An 11,484-nucleotide genomic window follows, 5' to 3' on the forward strand; every position below is an offset into this window, starting at 1 on the left:
TTGCAATTATGGCTGTGTTTAGCGTTTCCTCTATCAGGGAACACATGCACAAAGCTGGTGCTGTTCATTATGCAGAAATACAGAGAAGCAAAGTGGGAGCAATGTTTTTTTCCTGCAAACACGTACAGAACATGCAGTGTTGTAAAGTGGATGACACCGAATTCCAATCACACGAGGAGAGTTTCTGCCCCTGAGGAGCGTGTGCCAGGAGCTATGGAAGACCCCCCTGTCCTCCTGGCACGCTCTCAAGAGCCATGAGAGCAAACTTGAAATTGGTGATTAGCAGTATCCTATTACAATAACTTCAAGGGTCTTTTCTAGCACTTCTTCAGAGATTTCACCGTGGCTCAGCATGGCATGATCTCTTCTAGTGGATGGCATTATAACTGGAGGAAATAAATCTGGATTCTTAAATCTGTATTTGGAGGGGCACCACACAGAAAGGAAAAGGTTGGTTTTAAGCCTTTTACTCCATTTTTTGCGGCCTGGAAACAAGTGGTCTGGGCTACTTGGTTCTCGTTTGCTGCAGCATTCTTCTTTCAGCCTGTCTCTAGCTTTCTTCAACCAGTTTGGTCTTATCTTGCCTCTGAGTGGTAGAGTTTTAATGAGGAAGCTTCTCTGCCAGCTGAGAAATGTAGGATATAACTTTCTAACCTCTCGTTTTCCTCACAAACTAGTTCAATAAAACTATTTTTAATCTTCAGCTTTTAATGTTCTCTTTAAAGCCTTTACGCCATTTAGTAACATAAAATACATAAAATATACTTTGATAAATAGAAGCACTTAGATCATCTGTCATGCTGCCTTCCAGTTTCATAAACATCAAGTATTTCAGCACCAAGAGAATTTACAGAAGGACGGTACAGAAAGCTTAGCAGTGCGAGTGCTCTTCTTTTGATCAAAACACGTGCTGGGCTATTTCAGTTGCCATCACACAAACTGTAGCTTTCCCAAAATATGGAAATGGCATTTGAGTTCTCCCGCTACGAACCCTTCAGGAAAGTATCTCGTTCTTCCAGCTTTGGTAAAGGGATGTTACCTGGGAGAAAAGAGAGTTGTGTGAGACCAGCTGTCAGCGGGCAGCACAGCTTAACAGCAGCACAACTCCAGTTCACCCTAAGCACAGAGAGTCTGATTGAGGGAGCACGTAGAGAAAGTAAGGAAGTTCTGTCTGACTTCCTGTAAACAGTGATGTGGAGATTTAAGGTAACATTAACCTCTCTACTGCTTTTGGATCAACAGCTTGCAGTCTGCCTCTGGTTTTGTTAGTGCAGATGACCACAGCCATTCCTTACGCTGGAAAGCAATTCGCTATGGCAGGTAACATTCCTTAGGTTAACTCAAGCAAGATGCAGAGGTTCCGTAAAAAAAGACGGTACCTGGTGGGGCTACGAAGTATTCCTCTATTTTCTCTCTGGCATTTTTCAGCAGCTCTGCCGTGCAGTTGCCCTCTGTAACGTCATCCTCCCTGAGATACAGACACCTGAGGACAGCGGTTTGTTTGGTGCGCGGAGGGGCCAAGCACGTACGTGGGCGACTCCTACAGAGCGCATCCAGCACCAACGCGCCCGACGTGCGCACAGCGCTTCCGCCCCCACCTGTCCTCCAGCACCGAGTCCATCGGCTCGATGCCCTCCGTGTTCACCTCCCGCAGCCGCTCAGCGAACCGCACCGACTCCCGCAGCCTCTCCACGCCCTCGGCATCGCGGAAGTCCACCAGGGCCAGGTGCTCCAGGTGGTCGAGAACCTCCACCGTGACGCCGTCCTGCAAGAGAGCAGAGACGGGGCTACTCAAACCGTTACCGCGTCTAACGGCACGGCGTGGCACGGCACGGCCCCGGGCGATGCCCGACCTGCGGGGGCGGCGCGGAGCTCGCTGCGGCCGCTCCGAGCCTCAGAGATCGCAGCCCCCCACCCCGCAGCCAGCGGCACAACGCCGCCTGCATCGCGCCACCGGAAGCAGCTCCGTGACGTCATCATCACGCGCCGGAAGCGCGTCGGGGCGGTGGCGGAGGGGCTCGGTCGCCGCCATGAACAGCGTGGGGGAGGCGTGCACCGAGCTGAAGCGCGAGTACGACCAGTGCTTCAACCGCTGGTTCGCCGAGAAGTTCCTTAAGGGCGAGAGCGACGGGGACCCCTGCGGGCAGCTCTTCAAGCGCTATCAGCTCTGTGTGCAGGTGCGGGCCCCGCGGAGCCGCCGCCTGCACAGAGTTCAGCATCCGTAACATTAGGAGCCCATCTAGCCCAACGCAGACCTGAGGCTGCTATTTCTAGATGATGTTTTGAACCGAAGCTTTTGTTTCTCAGCACTGCAAAGTGCTGTCTGAAACACGCTTCTATGTAACTTGTTTTGTTTTTGTTTTTCCCAGAAAGCGATCAAGGAGAAGGACATACCCATCGAAGGGCTGGAGTTCATGGGTCCGAGCAAAGGGAAAGCTGAAAATTCCTCTTGACTTCAGCTGTATGGATGGAGTCATTAATGTGAGCCTATGGGCTGAGAATGGTGACCAGACAGCAGCCAGGACACACCTGGATAGCGCTTTGCTAAGCTGCTTCCTCTCTGTAGCATTCTAGGAAGTGGGGTGTCTTCTATGCCTGTGAAAACAAACTACCACAAAGCAAAAGACTTTATGATGTGGTACCTGCTGCCTCCTTTCCAATGAATCGTGGTGGTGGTTCGGCTTATAACAGTGCAAAAAGATGATTTAACTAACTTCTATCGAATGTACTTTGTAATGGGAGATGTTGAACTTACTAATAGCTAATTTGTGACCCAGTTCTCTTGCTTATTTATATAACACTTGGAAGTGTTTAAAAAGAAGGTTGATTTACTTTGTCTCATCTCTGTGGTGCTGAATTTTGGTGGAAGAAGTCTGATTTATATGATCCTGAATGCCAGGGGGCTAAAGCACTGGTTTGTGCCAGAAACAGAGATGGTATAAAAGCACTTTTGCTGGACTTGCAATAACTTAAATGAAATAAATCTAACAAGTTATATTTTGTTCACGTGGATAACTGTCTGGTAGTGTCTGATTATGATGTCCAAGAGGGACAAGAAGCAGCCTGTGTCAAAACCTGAAGTAACAGTTAATGCAGAGGCCCCTTTCTTTGGTGTTTTCTGAGGTACTGAAGCAATCCTGAATTCGAATTCTTGCTCCTTTAGTGTGATGTATCACTGCAGTAAAACTGCACAGGCGTGGCCATCTTTGTACATGCTACCACAGAGCACCAGGTTGGCCACAACTACTGTTAGATTTTTGATTGAGGTAATCAAAGTATGTGTGGAATGAGAGCAACGTTGGACTGAAGCTTTACAGCTGATAAGTTAAAAGCTGCAACAGCTTGTCCTGTCTCTTGGGGGACCTCACCTGCTTATGAAGCTGCTCCTGGACTCTGTGCACTTTACACCTAGTAAAGCAAACTAAAGTTATTTGTTGGTCTTAATGTGTTGGCTTGTAAACTGCGGAAACTCTGAGTAAGTTACTCATTTGGTAGTGGCTTTTGAAAGGGTGGGATGATTGGCTAACTTGCCAGGCGCCCCATGTGAATGTGTTTGCGTCACTCCTTTGTGCAATTTGACTGAGTAGCAGACACTTTCTGTTTTTTCGTAAAATGAGTATCCAAACTTCTCTTCTTTGAATGTAGAAGAGTAAAGGAGGCTTGTCAGCGAAAAGAATAGTATGGTGTGTATTTTCCCATCTAGTTGTGGAGGAATTATTATTAGGAATTGCCCTTTTCTCCTCTTTGGATGTGTTATGTACTTGGTCCACCCTGATATTTCAGCAACAAAGCTTCCTTCACTCCTGCAGATGTTGCAACAGCTAGAGAGAAACGGTGCTTAGAGGAGAAGCATGACTCATCAGGACTCACCCCACCTCATCCTGTGAGCCCTGTGGCAGGAATGGGCAGAACTGTTCCCTCTACACCAACACAGGTAAAAGAGATAAATATTCTGTGCTGGGGATGAAAGAGGAGTAAATTTCATAATTCTCTTGGAGTTACAGTGAGGGGAAAATTGTGAGTGCCATGCTCCTTAGCTCTTAGACACTACTTAAAGGGTGACTCAGGTTTTACTTTTTTTTTTTTAATTAAAATTGGAGTTCTCAAACATAAGTGCTGGCTGGTCTGCACCACAGCTTCTAGGTAATAACTGCAAGCAAGGAGAGGTTTGAGGCTTGTGCAGGTCAGAAACTGCAGCACATTGAGGTCATTGTCCACCATGTCCTTAATGATGGCAGTAGCTCAAGCACAGTCACATAGCCTGGCTCAGCCACACTCCTCAGGTGCACGAGGCAGCTGGCAAAATAGTCTATGCAGGGATTAAGTGTAGCACTTACAAAGTAAGCTGTTAATGCTTACTGCTGGGTCACTCGGTATAAATGGGACTAACTTTCAGTTGGTAAGTTGAGACATACCTTTCTAGGAGCACCATAAATAACATTTTATGGTCTGTCAGGAAGCAGCTTTTTTTTATTTGTGAGTAACACATAAAACTGCTTTGCTTTTCTATAATCTTCATAAAGGAATAAATGTGTTTTGACAGTTAAAGTAACTGTGCCTACTAGTGCCTTTTCTATGCATTTAACATAAGCTCATCTTAAGTCATTTTACTACATTGTTCTGCTGAGCTAAGTGGAAGAAATAAATTGCATTGAAGCATAGGAGAATATTGTCCTGTAGTGCCTGCTTCTGAGATAAAAATTAAGTGTATTTGAACACTCAGAAGGTTTAGAATTGGCTAACTATGGAAAATAAGTACACCCTTCTAGACTCTCCTTCTGAGTGACACTGTGTTTGTATTACAGCGACATGCAGCAGAGCAAAAACTGCTTTTGTATGCAACACATCTACTGAGATGTACAATTGGACTACAGTTTTCTTAAAAGCAGTGTTGTGTGTGTACTGATATACTAGAAAACATGAGAGCTAAGGATTAACACCGTGAAGGCTGCTAGAGCTTAAGTTAAATGTCTTTGCTGGAATTCCCTCTCCCAAAAAGGGCTGGGTAAGAGAAAACTGCCTTCATGACTCCTAAATATTGCAATAGTTGATTATGCAGGATGTGTTTCCCTATATACTGAATTTTAATTTACAATATTAGCCTAATAGCTACTCATCTGAATATGGGATAGCAACGGTCAGTTAAAGCAGACATAATACATTATTTGATTTCATATCCTTCATGATGGATGCATGACTTGTTAGCATTACCAGATACAGGAGCAGGCATTAACACTCAGTCAAACCCCTCTGCTTCTGCACTGTATCCTGTGGGGAAACCTCAACACTGAACTAAGGAACTTTTAAGGAGTCACAGATTATTAAAAAAGTCAGAGCCTAAATTCAGGCTTGGAACTGTTTATTTAAAGGACCTCTACACAAGTACTGGTGGAGGCCAGACCACCGTTCAACTTGACTGTAGAAGGAATGCAGATCTTAAGTGATGGTTCCCACAGAACAGCCTGGTCCAAACAGAAGAAGAGCCAAAGTTCTGGCTGCAGTTGAGATTTTAGTTTTCATCTTCATAACCGGTTGGGAGAGCATTTACATGAGGGTTGTGGAATAGAGTTTTGTTCCCATCACCCCAGGGAAAAGGCTGTTGGAAGAAAGAGAGAAAATAAGCCCTTAGCAAGTAATGGAAGGAGCTACTAAGCATAGCAAAAATGGACTCAACAGCAAATGCAGACTCCAGCTTAAGAAGCTGGCAGTGCTCCCAGGCTGTACAAAGCAAGAGATGAAAAACAGTCTCCATTAGCTGACAGCTGTTGTCTCCAAACAGCAAGGTCACTGCTGTCATTTAGACATCCATTGTGCTATGCCATGAGGGCCCCCTGCCACAAGAACACGGGATCAGCTGTTAGTGTGCAGATCTGTATTAGCTTAAGGTAAACACAGCGCCTCTATGGCTGAGATGTTCTTCTGTGCGACGTCAGCAAGGTTACTGGGGGCAGGGAGTGGCACAGCAGTACTCACCTGAGCTGCCAGACACGGCTGAACCGGGAGCAAAGCTACGAGTTAAGACCACGGCTATGTGCACAGCACCTCGTTCAGCAGAGGTCTGTGCTCCTCGCAGGTGAAACTCTGGGAACCCGGAGGTCACGGACCACGAGAGCCTCAGAACAGAGCAGGCGAACGCACCTTGCTGCGGATACGGAGGTGCGCGTAGCGGATGAACTCGGGCCGCTCGTGCTCGTGCTGCGCCTTCAGGTAGCAGTTCAGCATGCAGACACCGACTGCGGGCAGCGCCACGACGAAGCTCAGCGTCCTCCACAGGCGGGCTGGAGGCGGCACGGAGCACAACAACAATCACTGTTCGCGTTACAGCGGGACCCGAGGGCACGCTAAAGCGTTAATTAACACGTGAGCGGGACGCTGCTGGCGGCCGCAGCGCAGCGCGGGGCTCTGCCAGCCCCCAGCGGGCACCCCAGGGGCAGCGCGTCCCCCGGCCCCGCGCGGAGAGCAGCGGCACGATGCGGGCCCGCGCTACACCCCCCCCGTCCCCCTTACCGCCGCCGCCTTCGTGCGCCGCCGCCGCCGCCATGCTGCGGGTCGGCACCCAGCCGGGGGCGGCGGGCAGCAGCCGGGACAGCCGTCCGAGCGCCGCCATGTCCTCAGCGTCCGCGGCGCCCTCCGGAACCGGAACTGACGTCACTGGGATAGGACAGAGCATGCGCAATGTGCTCCCACCGCCTGCCTGACCTTGAGCTGCGGCACGCTTCTGCGCATGCGTTGCCCCAGGGCGGGAGGATCGTTAGTCACGTGAGCGTCTTCGCGCTGTGTCGCTGACGGCTGGTGGATGGGCGCCATTTTGGTGCTGAGCGGAGGTGCTGATGTGTTGCTATTAGAGGCTCGGGGTGTCTCTGTGCGAGCGGTCCCAGAGCCGTGGGGCTGGGATTGGAAAGCTCTGGAGAGAGGATGGGAAGGGGCCCTCGAATGAGGCCGTATGAGGGCAGTGGTAGCCATGAAGGGACTGGGAGGAAAGAAGTCAGCTGTGGGGGAAGTGGGCACAGGGGTGTAGTGGGGCTGTGACTGTCTGTACTGGCTCATTTTGAGTACTGCAGGTCAGTACTAGGTGGAATTGGTGTTCAGGTGGATCTCCACAGCAGAAGAAGGGAAGATATTCATGTGTGGCACTGTGTGCAAAGGAAATGTAGGGAAGTTTCCCAGTGTTGATATCCATGGCTGAGATTCAGGGGCTGTGTTCAGTGCAGGTGTCTTCAGGGATGCTCGTCGTATCCTGGACAATGTTTCCTGCCAGTGAGGTGATTGCGCTGCTGTATTTTAATTTATTTTAGGTAACACCAGAGAACATATATTGCATTTCCCAATTTTTCTTTTTTTTTTTCTTTTTTTTTTTTTTTTTAATTAAGGACCAATCTCCTTACTGGGATGTAAAAGCCATTTTGGTCATGACAGTAAAAAGATGTTTGCCCTTAGTTAAATATATTTTTATAGCCACTGATATGTATTAATTGTGTGGATTCCTGGGATAGTTCTGCTGAAATAATAACATCCACTGGATTAACACAACGTCTCCAGAAGAGCTCTTCATGGTAATTAATTTGGAAATAACTGGGTCCTATTTGACTGCCGTTCTTGCTGTAGTCTGGTGATGGTCTGTTTGACCTTTGATAGAAGCCAGGTCGGTGAAGGGCATGGTCACAGCAGCTCCTGGTGAGCACTTTGCCTGTGAAGCTCCAGAGGGCTCGTGGAGAGCAACCACAAAGGATTCTGCTCTGTCCTACCCTGCGTGTGCTGGTGGTTTCATTACTCTCTGATTCAAAATGGTATTTCCTCAAGCTTTATCATCCCTACAATTAATCTCTATCTTAGGCATATTAGATCTGATTCACCTCTTCTTTAAATGTGGTATAAATTGGGAGTGACTGCTTAAATACGCGAAAGATTCCATATGGAAAAATTTCTTTTGGGTGAAAGAAGCCAGACAGGTATATGAAGAAAGCAAGCTATTCTAGAAAGAGAATTGTGAGGGATGTTTTGATAACAGTTTTATGAGACATGCCGAGCTGTGCAATATATACTGGTTGTTGTCACCATGATGTCTGCATTCATCATGACAGCATATGTTTGTATGGAGGTGTGGGGAAAATACTGGTGAACGAGCAGGCAGCTCTGCCATTGACTCTGTGGCTGTCTCTGATTACTGAGAACCACTATTTGGTCTCACTTTTATGCACTGTTTCCTTACAGAAGAGACTTAGGCCATTTTCCAAAATCATGTCCTTCGCCTTTTCTTGTCTTGCTTTTCCTAGCTGCAGTGCTGGGTAGCAGGGAGTAGAGGACGTGGGTAACAGCACGAATCTTGGGGGTGAGATGTGATTTGTAAAAGCCTTTGATACCGTCAGCTGGAGCCGAAGCCTCTGGGAGCAATGCCGGGCTGGCCCGCCTGGTGGCAAACTGCTGTCACTGGCAGCACCTCTCCGCTGAGCAAGTTTGGAAACAACGAGCGCGCTCACTGGGATTTCAGGCTGTAATCTCATCTCTCAGCGTTTTGAGGCTTTCAGGGGCCTGCTCATCGCTCTACAATAGCAGTGCTTCCTCCATCAGATATTGGCGGGGGCACTGCCTTAACAAATGCGGAGTTCGTGCTGCAGAGATAGTGCCCGTGTCTCAAACTTCACAGAGTTTCTGGGGGGTTCTTCATCTTCTCCCTGTAGTCCTGCAACTGCGGAAATCAATATTCTGCCATCTGTAAATTCTTTGTTCCCCTTTTCACCAGGGCTTTATCAGCTTTGTAAGTGAAGGAGGGAGGGGGGGGAAGAGGGCGCTTAGAGGGCCATTGTCCCTTCTCTGGGGAATGATCTGGAAGTACTATGCAAATCTTCATTTGAAGACCCTGGGAACTGGGGGAGGGCTGTAGCTGTGAGCTCAGTAGGAGGGGAGCTCTGCGTCCCTGCTCATGCACTCCGGCCTACTGCAAGTAGGTGGGAAGAGTGTTTTGAACTGGCAGAAGAGACATTTTGCGCTTTGTGCGCTTCTATGAGGCTTTGCAGTCCTTCCGTCTCCCGCTATGTGCTTTTTTTTCTGCCTACTTCTAAATTTTTGCATAAGAATTGGGAAGGGGAGAAATCTAAGAGTTACTGTTAGCAATTACGAGATCAGGAGGGTGCAGCACCCCTCCTGCCTGACTTCCTCGCACATTGATATGGAGTCTCCTACCAAGCAGTGGTGCAGCTCCTGTGTGCTAGTCTGAGTTCCACGTCAGCATAGCCTGGCTGCTGGCATTGCGGTAGTGTAGAGCACAGACACGCTTTCAGTAAGCAAACAATTCAGCTGGTAAAGAATAGTGGAGTGAAATAGCTCGCAGTTCTCAAATTAGCACGTTGTAGCCAGGTCTTAAAAAGTCCCCTCTTACTGGGACAAAGACTCACAGCCCAGTACCTGCTTTATGAAACCCTGCAGTCTGTCTTGGCCTGGCTCAGTGCTGTGTGTCACCTGTTTTGTATTAGGAGAGGGTCACACTAACTGCCAGTTTCCTGGAAACTGCGTAGGGTTCTTCTTAGGCCCCTTGGAAAGGGAAATACCCTGGCTGCACAGACATGGGGGGGAGCAGGGCAGTGCGGGGGGGACAGTATGGATTCAGATCTAGGTGTTTTGGGGTTTATACCATTTATGCATGTTAAAGGCAGTCACAGTCTTTAGTTACCTGACCTTCTTTTTCATGGCCCTAGTCCCACTGTTTATTTTCAGACGTTAAGGGGGTTTTGTGTTCCAACAAGCTCTAAAAGAATTACTTTCTCCAGGGCTGTCATTGTTTGAATGTAATGCTATTCTCTATATTCATTCAAGAAGGTACAGCCTTTTCAAAAATCTCACCTTTAGTCAAGGAAACAGAAGAACCCATACCACAAGACCTGATTCTCTGTTAGCTTCCACACATCCAAAGCAACATAAGCCTACCATTTTGTTCTGCCAGTACTTTACTGCTTTGTGGAGGGTGCATTGCAGGCATCCTCTTGTGCACAACTGGGTCTAAATTTGCTCTCATTTTCTTTTTCTTGTGTAACTCTACAGTGACTCAGCTGACTTCGATGAATGCCCTCTGGAACCGTGCTAGCTGGAAACCAGCCTCACTCCTGTAAGTGCTGCAGCTACCTGTGTGCATTTCCACATCCGTGGAGATGCTTTTCCGAGTACACTTGTTTGCATGTAGACTAGCGTGTGAATGCACATCCTGCTCACCCACTCTTCCCATATGCATGCAAACACACGCATTCTCAAGTGCACACATCCATTCCCTTTCTCTCACACACGTTTACGCATATACACAGACCTTTTTGAAAGCTCCCGTTTTCAGAAAGGTTTTATTTATAGGTCCTGCCTGGTTGTGAATGTGAAAGGGAGAAAGCCCCTCAGAGGGGGCCTTTCATGTGTAAATCAGCCCAGGCTGAGAGCATTGGGGTCACTGGGAGGAGGATTTCTCTCTTAATTACTCAGAGAGAAAACAGGCAGGGGACTTTCTCAAACTAATAGGGTTGTTCTCTGCTGGGGAAAGCAGCTTGAACCGCCCAGTTTCTCTTGCATCAGACTTCGGGTTCTGAATCACAGGACTCCTCTTCCAGTAACAGAGCTTGTGCGTATGTGGCACTTAAAAACAAACAAGTCAGCTTCCAAGCCGGCTTACTTATTAAAGATGGTTATGTTCATTCTGGTAATTGTGCGTTCTTTGGAGGCTGTCTACGAAGCAGGAAAATGTTGTCTAGAGATTAGTGCAGTGAAAGGGGCTCTGAACTTGGACTTAAAAACAGCACCGAGTTCCCAGTTCAGCCACAGAGGGCCTTTATGGCCATTGATGAGAGACTGCCCTGTGCCTAGCTGTGAAACAGCAGCATCTCTCCAGAATGGGGCTGTTGAGAACAAAAGGTACGGATTGTGATGCTCTTGGTTTTAAGGCTGTGAGTCCTAAGGTAAATCTGGGTGATGAGCCTATCTGAAGAGATTGGTCTTTTTCTTGGAATGCAATACAAGCGTGTGGATTTCCCTGCTGAAGTTTCATGGTCACCATTCATCCATCAACATAAAATCGAATCTGGGAATCTGTTGCAGAGGCAGAAAATTCCCCAGTCACAATACTAGCTCCCCAGTTCTTTAGAGGAACCCCAGGACCTTCCTTGACATCTACTAGCCAGTATGAGATACAGCTGCAAAATGCAGCTGTCAGCAGTTGCAGGGAAGAGATCCCTTGTGCAGTGGTGTGCATGTGCACACAAGCAGATTCACATGTATTTATTTATTTAACTTCAATTAAGGTTACACCTTGTCATCTGTATCTCATTTTCATAGGGTGTCTGATTTTCTGGAGAGGAAATAAATACTTTGAGGGGTAAATGTTCCCAACCTGTGCACAGACAGCCCCCCTGGAGCCCCAGTGCAGGGATCTTGAAGCTGCATTAGGTCAGCTTGCCTGGGAGGGCTGAGGTTTGAGTCAGGGAGCACCTGTTTGAGGTGGTGGTCGTGGGGGGG

General features: G+C 47.9%; 3 protein-coding genes and 1 long non-coding RNA gene across 9 annotated transcripts in view; 2 read left to right on the plus strand and 2 right to left on the minus strand.

Moving 5' to 3' along the window:
* GATC (glutamyl-tRNA amidotransferase subunit C) lies at nucleotides 678-1,992 on the minus strand. Its single transcript, XM_021412766.1, is given in 5 exon segments — nucleotides 678-1,039; nucleotides 1,380-1,483; nucleotides 1,599-1,765; nucleotides 1,854-1,947; nucleotides 1,949-1,992. Coding segments are annotated over 5 exon segments (453 nt in total). The 5' UTR covers nucleotides 1,981-1,992; the 3' UTR covers nucleotides 678-983.
* Nucleotides 1,972-3,012, plus strand: TRIAP1 (TP53 regulated inhibitor of apoptosis 1). The gene is made up of 2 exons (XM_021412772.1): nucleotides 1,972-2,177; nucleotides 2,370-3,012. Exons 1-2 carry the CDS (start codon nucleotides 2,031-2,033, stop codon nucleotides 2,451-2,453), a joined length of 231 nt encoding a protein of 76 aa, XP_021268447.1. The 5' UTR covers nucleotides 1,972-2,030; the 3' UTR covers nucleotides 2,454-3,012.
* LOC110406353 (cytochrome c oxidase subunit 6A2, mitochondrial) lies at nucleotides 5,343-6,668 on the minus strand. Its single transcript, XM_021412767.1, has 3 exons — nucleotides 6,508-6,668; nucleotides 6,139-6,278; nucleotides 5,343-5,596 (listed from the first exon to the last, which is right to left on the minus strand). Exons 1-3 carry the CDS (start codon nucleotides 6,605-6,607, stop codon nucleotides 5,510-5,512), a joined length of 327 nt encoding a protein of 108 aa, XP_021268442.1. The 5' UTR covers nucleotides 6,608-6,668; the 3' UTR covers nucleotides 5,343-5,509.
* The window catches only part of LOC110406358, a 32,545-nt gene continuing 27,742 nt past the window's right edge, over nucleotides 6,682-11,484 (plus strand). For 4 of the 6 annotated variants that reach the window (XR_002443437.1, XR_002443440.1, XR_002443441.1 and 1 more), the window contains exons 1-2: nucleotides 6,689-6,824; nucleotides 10,036-10,099. This is a non-coding gene — a long non-coding RNA (uncharacterized LOC110406358). Of the gene's footprint in view, nucleotides 6,825-10,035; nucleotides 10,100-11,484 lie in introns of all 6 variants that reach the window. The other 2 variants (XR_002443442.1, XR_002443438.1) reach the window with 2 other exon arrangements.

This window comes from Numida meleagris, chromosome 14 (genome assembly GCF_002078875.1).
Source record: "Numida meleagris isolate 19003 breed g44 Domestic line chromosome 14, NumMel1.0, whole genome shotgun sequence".
Taxonomy (NCBI): domain Eukaryota; kingdom Metazoa; phylum Chordata; class Aves; order Galliformes; family Numididae; genus Numida; species Numida meleagris.